This window comes from Physella acuta, unplaced genomic scaffold, assembly GCF_028476545.2.
Source record: "Physella acuta isolate Inbredline_101_S28 unplaced genomic scaffold, ASM2847654v3 ptg000582l, whole genome shotgun sequence".
Taxonomy (NCBI): Eukaryota; Metazoa; Mollusca; class Gastropoda; family Physidae; genus Physella; species Physella acuta.
Genome location: NW_026732101.1, coordinates 447347 through 465460, shown reverse-complemented (window position 1 = coordinate 465460; position 18114 = coordinate 447347). Strand labels below are relative to the sequence as shown.

General features: G+C 39.6%; 1 protein-coding gene across 1 annotated transcript; it reads left to right on the top strand.

The window, feature by feature from the left end:
* Nucleotides 1–2370: 2370 nt before the first annotated feature.
* LOC131947103 (metallo-beta-lactamase domain-containing protein 1) lies at nucleotides 2371–17637 on the top strand. Its single transcript, XM_059308194.1, has 8 exons — nucleotides 2371–2473; nucleotides 6479–6639; nucleotides 8014–8115; nucleotides 12214–12377; nucleotides 12890–13004; nucleotides 13181–13326; nucleotides 14191–14281; nucleotides 16538–17637. Exons 2-8 carry the CDS (start codon nucleotides 6588–6590, stop codon nucleotides 16582–16584), a joined length of 717 nt encoding a protein of 238 aa, XP_059164177.1. The 5' UTR covers nucleotides 2371–2473; nucleotides 6479–6587; the 3' UTR covers nucleotides 16585–17637.
* Nucleotides 17638–18114: the final 477 nt, after the last annotated feature.

The window sequence follows — 18114 nt, the reverse complement described above, 5'->3', positions numbered from 1 at the left end:
TGCCCTGTATCCTGCCAAGTTCAGATAGGCAACTTTATCATTCACATCTAGAATGAAAAAAAATTGAAAAAAAAATATCATTGACATATTGGTCTAGAACCTGTGCCGCCCGCATGAGAGCGGACTACGCTACCAACTTAGCTATTTACTCGTGACGTCACAAGTGAATTTTTATACTATATTTTAAGTCTCCTTTTGCAACTTGATTTACGCGCATAGATCTAGATCTAAGTCTAGTAGTAGTAACTTTCAAATTAAATTTTATCTTAAATTAGCCAAACAAAGATTTATATAAAATAAAGAAGGTCTGAAATTATCTAGATCTAGATAGAATTATCTAGATCTAGATTAGATTCTACGACTCGTTTGCTTAAGTCTTAAGTTTAGTTTTTCTTGCTAGATCTAGAATCTAATCATTAGGCCCGGAGCGAGCATTTCAAAATTACCATATTCCAAACAAAGATTTATATAAAATAATAAAGGTCTAAAATAGTTTAGTATATAGAAAATCATTATTATCTAAATCTAGAAAGAAAATTATCTATATTTTAGATCTACGACTGAGCTATATTTAGAATTTACGTTTATAATTTAGCAAAATTACCGGCATCTAAGCCGCGTATGAATCTTAAGCTACACCAATAGGCCCGGGAGCGAGCATTTCAAAATTACCATATTCCAAACAAAGATTTATACAAAATAATAAAGGTCTAAAATAATTTAGTATATAGAAACTCATTATTATCTAAATCTAGATAGAATTATCTATATTCTAGATCTACGACTGGTTTGCTTAAGTCTCGTTTTTTTTATTGTATTTATAACTAATAAATCTTTGATTTGACCTAGATTGTCCTAGATTCTAGATCTAGATCTATAAATAACTTTCTTGGACAGATTTTAGATCTAGAGAATTTTATCGTAAAACTAAATGAAAAAGACAGTTGAAAATTGATATAAGTGTTGGAACGTAATAAATACAGCAAACGGACGTATTGTTAAAGTTATGACCGACAGAAAATTAGATTTAGAACGCGTTAAACTTTTGAATGGGAACACAATTTTCTTCGATAGACACCGCCATTTTATTGTACTAAAGAGTAAACAAAAACCTGTGACGTCACTATTCCCACAAAGTTTAGTCAATGTTTTAACATTTTTAAAAAAATGGGTTACTCTACGTATGAATAAATCAATAAATTAATTAACGTCTTTAAATAAATTTGTGATTAACAGTCTGTCTGCATTAAAAAAATTATTCTCTACCTACATACTATTTTACAGCTCTCCAGATAGAGTCGAACATATCACAATACTCGATCGGACAATCAAACAAACAAACAAATAAATATTCAAACATGTAAACAAACTTGACTTTTAGTAGTATTATTAAGATTTAGATATGCGTTTGTTACTCAAAAAGTTCTCAAAAGGGAACCCCACTAAAATGATTCATCTTTATTCCAATGTTTATAGATTTAGATCTAGACTCTATGTGCGTGAGATGATAAGAGGAGTTACATGACATTTTAGAATTTGTTGGACACGTTTAATTTAAATATTTATGATCATGAAAAAAAGGGGGGGGGGGCGGGGAGTGCGGACCGCACCGGGTGACACCATTTAGGGGGTGACACCAAGGCAAAAAATAGCTAAATATATATATAGAGAAAAATTATAATTCCACTTAATTAAGTCATTAATTCGAGTGGTAAATAGTCTTTTAAGAGGTGCAAATCGAAAGTTTGGGGGGGGGGGGGGTGATGCAAATCGAAAATTGACAGTTTGTCCCCGGGAAGGGTCGCTACGGCTCTGGGGGTTGACACCATTAAGTGCCGCACAGGGTGACACCCGACCTCGCTACGCCACTGATAAATACTATGCTTATTTTTACCGATTTTGAACCTCCTTAACTTAATTTAATAATATATTTTAAGAATCGATTTAAAAAAAAAAATAGATCGAGATCTAAGGCGTGAGTTCTGATAGTTGTTTCTTAATGAGGGGGGGGGGGGGCGATGAAAATAAGCTTAGATAGCGCGATGTTATTCATGGATGATCCATTTGAATTAAAACAACATTATAACCTCTCTGCTATATAATAGATCTAGACTAGAAGATAGGCATGTTTGGTTTCGCCGGTAATTTTGGCATTTTAGTATTGTTTTAAACCGCGTTTACACCAGCAATATGTACACTATACATGTCTAGAAAAAAACCTCGCAACAAGTTAACGATATCTGAAATATTTTTCCCCACGGAACATGTATAATCTAAACTACAAGAATTTTGTTTCTAGACATCTAGACCTATCTATAGACAAAAATAGCCTACATGTCGAAAATGTAAACGCGGAGTTAGGCAAACAGGGGAAACTACTCATAAATTGGTTGGCCTAGGTTAAGGACGACTGAAAAAAATTCCAGAAATGTTAGAAACGAAACGCTGTCGAGGCGAGTGTTGAATTCTTACAGTAAGTACTACTTACTAAGTAGATATAGATCTAGAATCTAGATCTAGATATAAAATGCAATGTTTTCTGTAACTTTACCTGTCTTAAATGTAGACACAATCCTTTGACGAAATTTTTGCAGTTAGTCAGTACTACACGCAACTGTAGTGTGTAACTGTAAGTCAAGTAACTGTACTCTGGAGTCTGTAGTGTAGCCTGGCCGGTAAAAATTCATTGTAAACAACAAAATCACAAAAGAAAATGTGAAAATCTTTCTTCTTAGTTTATTTATTATGTTTAAAGTTTTGCGTGGAAAATTCGGCCAAAGCTAGAAATCTAGATCTAGATCTAGAATACTAGAGTGAACAAATGGATCTAAATCTAGAAATCTAGCACTTGTCCACTCCCCCTTGTCTACTGACTCACTCACGTCACTAGAATCTCTCTCTAGTCAACTCTAGTGTAAGCCTACACTTCTGTCTACTAGATCTAGATTCTAGATCTCTAGATCTAACAAGTAGTTAGAAGATGAACAGATCTAGATCAAAGCCTTTGGGGTCGTCCATAAATGACGCCACATTCTGGGAGGGGGGGGGGGAGGGGCCAGGGGGGTTCGTAATTTTGTGAAGGTGTGATGATCCGGAGGGGGGGGGGGGTTAGATGGTGTGACATCACACTCTTGCATTATAAAAAATCAATGTTAGAAAACTAGTTCTAATCATTATTTCGCATTTTAAGAAATTGTAGGCTAATGGGAATTGATTAAAGTACTCTATGTTGACAGAGTTCAGACAAGATTTTGGAAAAATATCAATGTTTTAAGAAAAATACAACTGCAATTTTGAGGGGGGGTTGTAGGCTGAGGTGTGACTTCATTTAAGGGGGGGGGGGGTCAGAAAGTTCCAATCTCATGGTGCATCAGTTTTAGGTAAAGGCACAAAATACAGATGTAGTGTAATCTCCCAAATGGCCAAATAGGGTGGGAAATTAACCTGACATTTTTGTTGAGTTTTGTAATCCTTAATTAATTACTGTAAAACTTATTTTACTTGATTGATGAAATATAAAGTCAAGTGTACTACTTAATGTTTTAAGAAACAGAAAAAAAGTGCAGAAAATCAACAACAATTAGTCAGGTCTATTAGTACATTTATTTTCTAAATCAAAATGAAAATGTGAAATGTAGTAGGCCTATTAATTAATGTTTTTTTTTTACGTTTAAGAAACACAGAAGTAAAAACTTGCAGAATATTTGCAACAGTTGGTAAAAAATTATAAATAGCATAGTATTAGTAGAAATTACTTGAACAATGATAATGATTAGCTAAAACACTAGAATAATTATCAATAAATAATGATTACCAAAGCATTATTCAACATGCAGCTAAATAAATCTTTCCAAATTTTTCAAAACTCTGTATTAAAAAAAGAAAGCACAAAATAAATTATGATTTACAGTACTTATGGTGTATCCCTGAATGGTGTGACAGTGGACAGACTTGACGCCATTGTTTTACTTTTTATTTAACATTTTTTTACAACTAAACCATACCGGATAATAACCAACACTAAAATCATAAAATTACCAAATGTTAACTTTTTTTAAAAAAAACTAACATTTTCATTTTACAATATTATTGTAATGTCTGTTATGGTCAGTTGACGTCTTTCTGTTGGGAACTAGCCATAACACAATTAAAAACAGAGTCCAACGTTCGTTTATCACAATAAAATATAATCTTTCAAGTACAACAGAGAAACAGTGAACATTCAGACCAAAAACACTGACTACATGCTACCCTAAGTTGACGATACCACACACTGCTTACACACTCGAGTTCACACACTTGTTAGGGGAGGCCACTCTCACACCCAATCTCTCCGTGCCTACACGCTTTCGTTATGAACATCTAGGCCACGTCACACCTCCCCCCTAAAAAAAGAGGTTTCTTATTTTTCCTTAAATTAAACAGCATTTCTAAGGTCTATCCTGCTCAACTACTTAACATGTACAGTAAAAAAAATTTAATACAATATTTATCTGACCTTTTACATGCTTTAAATCTCCCTATAAATAAATGATGGCGGGTAAAATGTTGGACGTACGCATGAATTAACTACTTATAGCTTTATACGTCTAGTCTATAAGTCAACAAGGTTTTTAAAAAACATTTGTCATTAATAAAGCATTTGAATTGAATCACAAGACATCAGAACAATGTTACTTTCCTTTCGTTTTATGAAGTGAGATATATTGAAATAAATCTAGTCAATGATGACAATGAAAACTAGAAGCTATTCATATAATACAAGTTCGTACACCACTCTAATTTTGGTACAGTATTCTGGCTCTGGATGTCGATCTGGATCTCGCTCTGGCTTTGGCTCTGGTTTTGGCTCCGGCTCTGGCTTTGGCTCTGGCTCTGGTTTTGGCTCTGGCTCTGGTTTTGGCTCTGGCTCTTGTTTTGGCTCTGGCACGGGCTCTGGCACGGGCTCTGGCTCTTGCTTTGACTCTGGCTCTGGCTCTGGCACTGGCTCTGGCTCTGGCACTGATGTTGGCTCTGGCTCTTCTGCTCAGCTCTGGCTCTGGAGTCCAAACATTTTTGTTTCGATCCTGCTATCTTGACATCACAGTCTTTAACTATGATTAAAGTCTCATTAGTATCTTTGAAAAGACTATGAACTTGATACTGGATTAAAGTTACCTTCTGCTCAGCTGCCCTTGACCTAGTTCTCCACTCTGCTAACTTGTTGCCTAGATTGCGTGTCTGGTTGACTAAGTCTTCTACAAGTGGGACAGTAGCTAGAGCTTTCATGTTAGTGGCGGCGCCATGATTTGCTTCTGATGTGCTCAAGGACTGAGATGCTAATATTGTAGCTCTAAAATTTGATAACTTACTTGATATGCTAATGTAGTCAACTTTGTAGCTAGCAAGTTCTCTCAACTTCTCTCCTAGCTTTACCACTGTATTTTTAACTTCATTATTTATGGCCATGATGTCTGCAGCACTGTTCACAAGTTTTGTGGCTGTTGATACTAAGTCTTTTCCGGTCGGCGATGACTGCTGCCGTTAATACTAGATATTTTCTAGTCGGCTGTAACGCTGCCGTTGATACGAGACATTTTCTAGTCGGCTGTAACACTGCCGTTAATACTAGATATTATCTAGTCGACTGTAACGATGCCGTTAATACTAGAAATTTTCCCGTCCGTTGTGACACTGCCGTTGATACTAGAAATTTTCCAGTCGGTTGTGACGCTGCCGTTGATACTAGACACTTTCCAGTCGGCTGTTACGATGCCGTTAATACTAGATGTTTTTTAGTCGGCTGTAACGATGCCGTTAATACTAGAAAATTTCTAGTCGGTTGTGACGCTGCTGTTGATACTCGACATTTTCCTTTTTGTCTAGGGGTAAAAACTTCGACTCTTGTTGTGTTCAAATCCCGGACTTAAGCCCTCACTTGTTATGCCCAGTTGACGTCTTTCTGTTGGTACTAGCCATAACACAATTAAAAACAGAGTCCAACGTTCGTTTATCACAATAAAATATAATCTTTCAAGTACAACAGAGAAACAGTGAACATTCAGACCAAAAACACTGACTACATGCTACCCTAAGTTGACGATACCACACACTGCTTACACACTCGAGTTCACACACTTGTTAGGGGAGGCCACTCTCACACCCAATCTCTCCGTGCCTACACGCTTTCGTTATGAACATCTAGGCCACGTCACATGTCTAACTAACTGATTTTAATACTATAATCCTAAGTAACGCCAAAGTCAGCAAATTATTAATTAGGGTGTTAATTATCTATCATCTACTAATTGTAACAGAGGACCTAATCCTTGTCAATCCATTAACTACTAACAGCTGAGCTGTTTGAAACTTATTCGCTTAAGTAATGTCAATAAGGCATACTCACTCAGTTATATGTAGCTCATTTCTAATTCATGACTACTGCACTGAGTAGGTAGGCTAAGATATCTACATGGATTTTATACTATTTTCTTTACAGCAAACAATCTGTGATTTACTTGTCCATAGAACAGTGTTGCTGAGGTGCCAGAATCTTTGAGCATTGTTTAGTTACCACATCTGCTGGTAGTGAAAGAAAAAGATTAGCAATGTATGATGTCATCGTGTTGAAAGAAGGCTATAACATTCCAGAGTCCCAGGGTGAGTGTTCCGTCTGTGGGGTTGCCACATGGTAGTCCACTCTGTGGGGTTGCCACATGGTAGTCCACTCTGTGGGGTTGCCACATGGTAGTCCACTCTGTGGGTTTGTCACATGGTAGTCCACTCTGTGGGGTTGCCACATGGTAGTCCACTCTGTGGGGTTGCCACATGGTAGTCCACTCTGTGGGGTTGCCACATGGTAGTCCACTCTGTGGGGTTGCCACATGGTAGTCCACTCTGTGGGGTTGCCACATGGTAGTCCACTCTGTGGGGTTGCCACATGGTAGTCCACTCTGTGGGGTTGCCACATGGTAGTCCACTCTGTGGGGTTGCCACATGGTAGTCCACTCTGTGGGGTTGCCACATGGTAGTCCACTCTGTGGGGTTGCCACATGGTAGTCCACTCTGTGGGGTTGCCACATGGTAGTCCACTCTGTGGGGTTGCCACATGGTAGTCCACTCTGTGGGGTTGCCACATGGTAGTCCACTCTGTGGGGTTGCCACATGGTAGTCCACTCTGTGGGGTTGCCACACGGTAGTCCACTCTGTGGGGTTGCCACACGGTAGTCCACTCTGTGGGGTTGCCACATGGTAGTCCACTCTGTGGGGTTGCCACATGGTAGTCCACTCTGTGGGGTTGACACATGGTAGTCCACTCTGTGGGGTTGACACATGGTAGTCCACTCTGTGGGGTTGCCACATGGTAGTCCACTCTGTGGGGTTGACACATGGTAGTCCACTCTGTGGGGTTGCCACATGGTAGTCCACTCTGTGGGGTTGACACACAGTAGTCTCAACCCCCCCCCCCCCCCCCCCCGCTCTTTCCCAAAATCCGATGGTACAAACATAATGACAATTTTTCTAACTAACATTGACATTCCACCATCATTTTTATTAAAGTATTTAGTATAGTACTCTCAAAGTAAAAAAAATTATGGAAGCCATATCTACCTTAGGCTTAACAATTAATTAGCTAATGAGCAAGCCACAGAAGAATTTTATAATCTTTAAATTGCACATTGATTCCACTCAGTATGAGCAAGCCACAGAAGAATTTTATAATCTTTAAATTACACATTGATTCCACTCAGTATGAGCAAGCCACAGAAGAATTTTATAATCTTTAAATTACACATTGATTCCACTCAGTATGAGCAAGCCACAGAAGAATTTTATAATCTTTAAATTGCACATTGATTCCACTCAGTATGAGCAAGCCACAGACGGATTTTATAATCTTTAAATTACACATTGATTGCACTCAGTATGAGCAAGCCACAGAAGAATTTTATAATCTTTAAATTACACATTGATTCCACTCAGTATGAGCAAGCCACAGAAGAATTTTATAATCTTTAAATTGATTCCACTCAGGTACTCTGAGAGCATGTGGCAGCATCACATTGTTGAAAGGGCCAAAGTACAACATCATAGTGGATACAGGCAATCCATGGGATAAGGACATTATACTTACAGGTAACTTCTTCAATCCATGGGATAGAAACATTATACTCTAACTAACTTCTTGTACTTTATTTCTGAGGGTTTCTAATTCAGTTTGAGAACATGTAAATCATAATCAATGATATTCTGTCTGTTAGCTGATTATTTATATTTCTTTTCAACTCTTGCCAATAATCTTTCATGTCTTTTTCAATTTCTCTATGGGTTTCCATCTTTTTCTTGATCCTTGTTGTGGATTTCATGATATATGCCTTGTCTGGTGATACTGTCTTGTCGCCAGTTTCTTCAACCTTTGGCTATCCATCTCCACCTTGTCCTAATGTCTTGCTCCACTGGGATATGCCTTGTCCTTTCACATACTGCTAAGTAAGAAACTTTGTCAAACCTTTTATTATAATTAGGTTGTTTTGTTTAAAGATGAGCTAAAAATGTTCTCTCTTAGCAAAGGTAGTGTTAAAGTTTACAGCTTGGTTTAACAAAGGTAGTGTTAGAGTTTACAGCTTGGTTTAACAAAGGTAGTGTTTAAGTTTACAGCTTGGTTTAACCAATAGGCTTTGACTGACCCTTGACCTAACCAAGACACAGTAAACCTAGCTCATTATCTGACCCTTTTACTAGCACTGACTGACCCTTTGATTGACCCTTGACCTAACCAAGACACAGTAAACCTAGCTCATTATTTGACCCTTTGACTGACCCTTGACCTAACCAAGACACAGTAAACCTAGCTCATTATTTGACCCTTTGACTGACCCTTGACCTAACCAAGACACAGTAAACCTAGCTCATTATTTGACCCTTTGACTGACCCTTGACCTAACCAAGACACAGTAATTACCTAGCTCATTATCTGACCCTTGACCTAACCAAGATACAGTAAACCTAGCTCATTATCTGACCCTTTGACTGACCCTTGACCTAACCAAGATACAGTAAACCTAGCTCATTATCTGACCCTTTGACTGACCCTTGACCTAACCAAGACGCAGTAAACCTAGCTCAATATGTGACCCTTTGACTGACCCTTGACCTAACCAAGACACAGTAAACCTAGCACATTATCTGACCCTTTAACTAGCCCTGACTGACCCTTTGACTGACCCTTGACCTAACCAAGACACAGTAAACCTAACACATTATCTGACCCTTGTACTAGCCCTGGCTGACCCTTTGACTGACCCTTGACCTAACCAAGACACAGTAAACCTAGCTCATTATTTGACCCTTTGACTGACCCTTGACCTAACCAAGACACAGTAATTACCTAGCTCATTATCTGACCCTTGACCTAACCAAGATACAGTAAACCTAGCTCATTATCTGACCCTTTGACTGACCCTTGACCTAACCAAGATACAGTAAACCTAGCTCATTATCTGACCCTTTGACTGACCCTTGACCTAACCAAGACGCAGTAAACCTAGCTCAATATGTGACCCTTTGACTGACCCTTGACCTAACCTAGACACAGTAAACCTAGCACATTATCTGACCCTTTAACTAGCACTGACTGACCCTTTGACTGACCCTTGACCTAACCAAGACACAGTAATTACCTAGCTCATTATCTGACCCTTGACCTAACCAAGATACAGTAAACCTAGCTCATTATCTGACCCTTTGACTGACCCTTGACCTAACCAAGATACAGTAAACCTAGCTCATTATCTGACCCTTTGACTGACCCTTGACCTAACCAAGACACAGTAAACCTAGCACATTATCTGACCCTTTAACTAGCCCTGACTGACCCTTTGACTGACCCTTGACCTAACCAAGACACAGTAAACCTAGCTCATTATTTGACCCTTTGACTGACCCTTGACCTAACCAAGACACAGTAATTACCTAGCTCATTATCTGACCCTTGACCTAACCAAGATACAGTAAACCTAGCTCATTATCTGACCCTTTGACTGACCCTTGACCTAACCAAGATACAGTAAACCTAGCTCATTATCTGACCCTTTGACTGACCCTTGACCTAACCAAGACGCAGTAAACCTAGCTCATTATCTGACCCTTTGACTGACCCTTGACCTAACCAAGACGCAGTAAACCTAGCTCAATATGTGACCCTTTGACTGACCCTTGACCTAACCTAGACACAGTAAACCTAGCACATTATCTGACCCTTTAACTAGCACTGACTGACCCTTTGACTGACCCTTGACCTAACCAAGACACAGTAATTACCTAGCTCATTATCTGACCCTTGACCTAACCAAGATACAGTAAACCTAGCTCATTATCTGACCCTTTGACTGACCCTTGACCTAACCAAGATACAGTAAACCTAGCTCATTATCTGACCCTTTGACTGACCCTTGACCTAACCAAGACACAGTAAACCTAGCACATTATCTGACCCTTTAACTAGCCCTGACTGACCCTTTGACTGACCCTTGACCTAACCAAGACACAGTAAACCTAGCTCATTATTTGACCCTTTGACTGACCCTTGACCTAACCAAGACACAGTAATTACCTAGCTCATTATCTGACCCTTGACCTAACCAAGATACAGTAAACCTAGCTCATTATCTGACCCTTTGACTGACCCTTGACCTAACCAAGATACAGTAAACCTAGCTCATTATCTGACCCTTTGACTGACCCTTGACCTAACCAAGACGCAGTAAACCTAGCTCAATATGTGACCCTTTGACTGACCCTTGACCTAACCAAGACACAGTAAACCTAGCACATTATCTGACCCTTTAACTAGCCCTGGCTGACCCTTTGACTGACCCTTGACCTAACCAAGATACAGTAAACCTTGCTCATTATCTGACCCTTTGACTGACCCTTGACCTAACCAAGACGCAGTAAACCTAGCTCAATATGTGACCCTTTGACTGACCCTTGACCTAACCAAGACACAGTAAACCTAGCACATTATCTGACCCTTTAACTAGCCCTGACTGACCCTTTGACTGACCCTTGACCTAACCAAGACACAGTAAATCTAACACATTATCTGACCCTTTAACTAGCCCTGGCTGACCCTTTGACTGACCCTTGACCTAACCAAGACACAGTAAACCTAACACATTATCTGACCCTTTTACTAGCCCTGGCTGACCCTTTGACTGACCATTGACCTAACCAAGACACAGTAAACCTAACACATTATCTGACCCTTTAACTAGCCCTGACTGACCGAGGGTTGAGCCCTGATATGATTCATTACGTGATCTGTACAAGTGGTAAAATGGCTCAGACGGGCAACTTGAACCTGTTTACGTCAGCCGTACAGCTTGTGGCTGGCGATGTTTGTAAAGGGGACACGTACCATCTACATGGGTTCAGAGAGGTTAGGTTTCTGCTTATGCCTGGTGTGCTAGACACTAACAGACAGCTGGTTGGTGTGCTAGACACTAACAGACAGCTGGTTGGTGTGCTAGACACTAACAGACAGCTGTTTGATGTGCTAGACACTAACAGACAGCTGTTTGATGTGCTAGACACTAACAGACAGCTGTTTGATGTGCTAGACACTAACAGACAGCTGTTTGATGTGCTAGACACTAACAGACAGCTGTTTGGTGTAGCCTGGTGTGCTAGACACTAACAGACAGCTGTTTGGTGTTGCTTGGTGTGCTAGACACTAACAGACAGCTGGTTGGTGTTGTTTGGTGTGCTAGACACTAACAGACAGCTGGTTGGTGTTGTTACAAGTAGATGCCATGACTTGCTTACCCTAGTGTAACACAATATAGTGGCAGTTGAACTTGATTGGCTGAAACTAATTTATACAAACACTATGTTGGACTGCTTGAGTCTACAGCCGGAGGTGGAAAAATGAATGTTGCATCAAATGTTTTAGTTTGTTGGAACATTGTTGGAACATTGTTGGAACATTGTTGGAACATTGTTGGAACATTGTTGGAACATTGTTGGAACATTGTTGGAACATTGTTGGAACATTGTTGGAACATTGTTGGAACATTGTTGGAACATTGTTGGAACATTGTTGGAGTATTGTTGGAACATTGTTGGAACATTGTTGGAACATTGTTGTAACATTGTTGGAACATTGTTGGAATACATGGTTATGTTTGTGCTGCTGTGTTAGACTAACACTTTGCATGTTTGTTGTGATTTCAGGCCTAACCTCACAATCTCTAAAACCTGATGACATCCATTATGTCATTTGTACACACGGTCACTCTGACCACGTTGGCAACCTCAGTCTCTTCCCTCAAGCTGTGCAGTGTGTGGGCTATGATATCTACAAGAGGGACCAGTACTTGCTGCATGAGTTTAAAGAGGTACTAGAAGTAGTTTCACTTTGTGCTAGTGTAGGGACCAGTATTTGCTGCATGAGTTTAAATAGGTACTAGAAGTAGTCGCACTTTGTTGTGTTCTAGTGTAGTTGTTGCACTATTCCCTGCTGTTGTTTTTTTATTTGCATTGAACAGTGTTTTAATCATTAGACTTAAATGGATTTGGCATGGTTGGGTCAGTAAAGCTCATAGTTTCTTAGCGAAAAAGTCCCTTGTTCAAACCCCTCGCAGATGAGGCTTGATAGCAGGGGACAGCAAACCTTTTAGGAGAGAAAACTCTAAAAATTCAAACAACTTCCGCCTTGTAGTTTGTTCTTGGATTAGCGATGGCACAAATATTTTTAGTTATCTGGTGGTCTTAAACAGTGATTAATTAGGCAACAGTGATTAATTAGGCAACAGTGATTAATTAGGCAACAGTGATGATTTAGTTGACAGTTTTTAAAATTAAGGTTTGATTTGGTTGATTTGAAACTTGAAATGAAACCTTGTTCCAGGGAATTCCTTATGAAATTGACAATGATGTAGAAATCTGGCCAACACCAGGCCACACTGGCAGCGATGTGTCTGTGTTGGTCAAGCACACAAACCTAGGAGTCGTTGCTGTTGTCGGTTCGTCTTTCAATAGTTCTTTTTTAGTACTAGGTTTATCTTTTAACCATCACCATAAGTTTTATAAACCATAATTTAGTTTGAAGATAAACAGAGTAAAAAGTAAATAAAGTTTTAAGACACTTGAAGTCAATACTGTGAAGTTGATGTGGTATTGTTGATGTCCTGTGTTGCAGGAGACCTGTTTGAATGTGAGGCTGACCTGGACTGCCCCGGCCTGTGGCAGGAGAACAGTGAGCGCCCCCACCTGCAGGAACAGAGTCGCATCCACATCTTGAGTACAGCAGATTACATCATACCTGGCCACGGCACCATGTTCCAGGTAGGTCATCCACATCTTGAGTACAGCAGATTACATCATACCTGGCCACGGCACCATGTTCCAGGTAGGTCATCCACATCTTGAGTACAGCAGATTACATCATACCTGGCCACGGCACCATGTTCCAGGTAGGTCATCCACATCTTGAGTACAGCAGATTACATCATACCTGGCCACGGCACCATGTTCCAGGTAGGTCATCCACATCTTGAGTACAGCAGATTACATCATACCTGGCCACGGCACCATGTTCCAGGTAGGTCATCCACATCTTGAGTACAGCAGATTACATCATACCTGGCCACGGCACCATGTTCCAGGTAGGTCATCCACATCTTGAGTACAGCAGATTACATCATACCTGGCCACGGCACCATGTTCCAGGTAGGTCATCCACATCTTGAGTACAGCAGATTACATCATACCTGGCCACGGCACCATGTTCCAGGTAGGTCATCCACATCTTGAGTACAGCAGATTACATCATACCTGGCCACGGCACCATGTTCCAGGTAGGTCATCCACATCTTGAGTACAGCAGATTACATCATACCTGGCCACGGCACCATGTTCCAGGTAGGTCATCCACATCTTGAGTACAGCAGATTACATCATACCTGGCCACGGCACCATGTTCCAGGTAGGTCATCCACATCTTGAGTACAGCAGATTACATCATACCTGGCCACGGCACCATGTTCCAGGTAGGTCATCCACATCTTGAGTACGGCAGATTACATCATACCTGGACACGGCACCATGTTCCAGGTAGGTCAGCTTGACCTTTCCTTAATTCCAGCATGCCGTGCACAAGCCTGGCTAAAAGTTTTGGTGCTTGAAATAAAATTTTGCCAATGGTTGCAGGTGCCGCCGGAGTACAAGAAACAGATGCGCGTGGTGATGCTGATGGAGGAACACTACAGCTCGGCCGCCATGAGCAGTTCAAGGACTGAATGTATTATTGTAGAGACTGATTAGCTTTCCCTTGCTTTGTTGGCCGAGGAAATGGTTTGGTTTATGCTCAAATCTGGCAACCTTTCTCTTGTACCTGGCACAGCACAGACTGTTTGGTGCTCATTGGGATGGTTGGTGCTAAGCAGGTAGTTGGGTGCTAAGTGGGCTATCGGGTGCTGTGTTGGATGTTCGGTGCTAAGTGGCCTGGGCCGTAAAGTTGCCAGAAGCCAGCACTTAAACCAGAGCGTCATCATCGACTCCGTTCAAACATTTGTTCATGCTTTGTGGAAGATTTTCTTTGACACTTTTTCAGTTGTTGTTTAAAAATTGAAAAAAAGTTGTTTTTTTTTTACAAAAAATTACAACTTTCATCAGCAGAAATAGAATTTGATAGTAATTTATTCTGATCAGCTGTTTGCAGATTAAATAATTATAATCAGTTATTGATAATTTTTAAACATTAATCTATGTTAGATTTTTTTAACGAGTTCAGCTTTAATGTAAAAATGAGTATTAATTTTGTTTATGCTTTAATATTTAGTTCATTATTTTAACATCCAGTAATTAAAATTTAGGTAGGCTGCACTAACGAGGCTAATAGATGTGTGCAATATTTCATCAGTCTGTCCACACAAATCTGCTGTTTGTTGACTGTCTCAGTTTTAAAAACCCACTTTGATGGGTGGGATTTAGCCACGATTAAATTTGTGATTTTAATTGGTTTTTACTCTGTGAGTACCAATTTGTGTTCTGGAAAATGTAGGCCTTGTGTTGGTGTGGTGGATTGTGTTGTTAGGGTTAGACTGGTGGATTGTGGTGGATTGGCAGACTGGTGGATTGTAGTGGATTGGGTTGTTAGGGTTAGACTGGTGGATTGTAGTGGATTGGGCTGTTAGGGTCAGACTGGTGGATTGTAGTGGATTGGGTTGTTAGGGTTAGACTGGTGGATTGTAGTGGATTGGGCTGTTAGGGTCAGACTGGTGGATTGTAGTGGATTGGGCTGTTAGGGTTAGACTGGTGGATTGTGGTGGATTGGCAGACTGGTGGATTGTAGTGGATTGGGCTGTTAGGGTCAGACTGGTGGATTGTAGTGGATTGGGCTGTTAGGGTTAGACTGGTGGATTGTAGTGGATTGGGCTGTTAGGGTTAGACTGGTGGATTGTAGTGGATTGGGCTGTTAGGGTCAGACTGGTGGATTGTAGTGGATTGGTCTGTTAGGGTCAGACTGGTGTTATCTTGTAAGTGACAGCTATAATGCTTATAAATGATGATGTGCATTAGAAGAGGGTATGTCACATGACCTTTTGTTCTCCCCCCCCATAACAATGAGATTGTTGTCCTACCCTACCAGTGGTCTCAGCTTGTTACTAACCTTTGAGCTTTCTGACATGTTGAAAACGTTTGAATATGATGTTTGAGATTTTCTATATTACTTTTGTTACTTTTTTTCTTCCATTACAAAATATGTTGGGATTGTTTGATTGTTGGTAGAGCACTGTACTGTGCGGGGGTTCTCAGATGACTCTATATGACACTAGTTTGAGAACCACTCGACAACTAGAAATTTGTTAATCTGTTATTTACATTTTATTTAATTGTTAATACAGTAATTAATTAATTAATTACTCTAGTTTCTAATTGAAGACCTTAGTGCTAAAAGTACTTAAGTCACAAAAACAACATTTTGAGAAAAATGAGTTCAAAGATTAAAATTTACTATGAAACATTATGTTTTTATATTATTTGTTTGTTTGGAAGAGCAAATTAAATAAATTCTTCAGTATCACTATTTGTTTATAAGATAAAATTAAACTAGAGGAATAATGATCAATGCTTGGTTTGATTTTCACAAAAATGTGACTTAAGTACTTTTAGCACTGGGCTCTTCAATTGTTAACCAAGTAGAGTGCTTGATTTATTTATTTTTAGATCTATAATTAGGTGAGGTTTGAGTTACTAAACCATGTAATATATTAGATTGGGTTTAATGTTACTAACCCTAATCCTAAACTCTAGTAGAAGTGTGCACAATATTAACCATTTAGACCACTGGAACAGTTAGTGCTAGTTAGTGCTAGTTTGTGCTGGTCTAGAAATGTTTTTAGATTTGCAGATCTTGAAACTTTATCCTAGAATTTTGTCCAAGCCTTAAACTTAACCTGTTCCTAGTCCTAACCTTAACCAATTGCATGTTTTGCTAGTCCTAACCTTAACCAATTGCATGTTTTGCTAACCCTAATCCGCTCTTCTCTGCCAGCTGGGGATGAAGAGGGTGCGACCTCCCGTGTCACCGCGACCTTGTAGGTAGATACTGGACCATACCTGACCTGAATAAACCAAGAAACTAAGCAATCACCCGGTCTGTCACCCGGTCATCCTATCCAGTCATCCATCCAGTCAGCCTATCCATTCTTCCAGAGAAGTCAGCCACCAACAGGATGTTATCAAGCTGCTTGTGAAAAACTAGTTCTGTGGAGTTCTGTGTTGTTTTCAGATCTTCGCTTTAATTTAAATGCATGTTCTATGAGTGTGGCCTAATCCATGAAGATGGTGATGTATCTTTTGGTCTTGCCTTGTGCTTTTGTTATTTTGAATGTTCCCTCAGGTACCAGCAGCCCCCCCCCCCCCCCGACATAGTGACATACACGTAGCTGACATCTAACCTGCCAAACCTGCACTGACACTGTTGTCACTGACACTAGCTGTTGTTGACATCTGACACTGGCAGGCTCAGTGGTGATACTAAATGACAGATGTCAGAGAAACAAATGCCAACATTCATGTCATCATGACATGTTTATGTACAAAAATGTTTTTTTCCATTTGATCTTCCATTCATTTAACCCCCCCCCTGGCTAGTGAAAGTACATATGTTAGTGTTGTTGGTTTAACATTCATTTCATGCTTGGTTAAACTATCTTATAACTCTAGCGTCACTCAAAGGTTTGTTTGTATGAAGGTTTTGTGCCATTGGGAAGACTGATAATGGCTATGCCAATAGCTGTGTCTAATAACTATATGAGCTTTTGCCAATGTCTCATTGTGTCAATAGCTATGTCTGATTGTGTCAATAGCTATATTGTGCCACCAGCTATATCTGAGTGTGTCAATAGCTATATTGTGCCACCAGCTATATCTGATTGTGTCAATAGCTATATCTGATTGTGTCAATAGCTATATATGATTGTGCCACCAACTGTATCTGATTGTGTCAAATATAAAAGTGTGAGACTGCCTATGTCTGTTATAGAATACCAGCTGAACTGTTGCCCTCTCCCTAATGTGAAGTTAGCTAGCTCAGATTTTGTCAACATAACATGAATATGTTTGTCATATTATTAAAGTATGCCATTTTTATCTCTTGGTTTTTTCTTTGTCTAAGTGTTTACAATGTACTGGTGTTGTAGTCTATTTGTTCAGTTGGTCTAAATGTTTTCAATGTACTGGTGTTGTAGTCTATTTGTTCAGTTGGTCTAAATGTTTTCAATGTACTGGTGTTGTAGTCTATTTGTTCAGTTGGTCTAAATGTTTTCAGTGTACTGGTGTTGTAGTCTATTTGTTCAGTTGGTCTAAATGTTTTCAGTGTACTGGTGTTGTATGTAGTCTATTTGTTCAGTTGGTCTAAATGTTTTCAATGTACTGGTGTTGTAGTCTATTTGTTCAGTTGGTCTAAATGTTTTCAATGTACTGGTGTTGTAGTCTATTTGTTCAGTTGGTCTAAAAGTTTTCAGTGTACTGCTGTTGTAGTCTATTTGTTCAGTTGGTCTAAATGTTTTCAGTGTACTGGTGTTGTATGTAGTCTATTTGTTCAGTTGGTCTAAATGTTTTCAATGT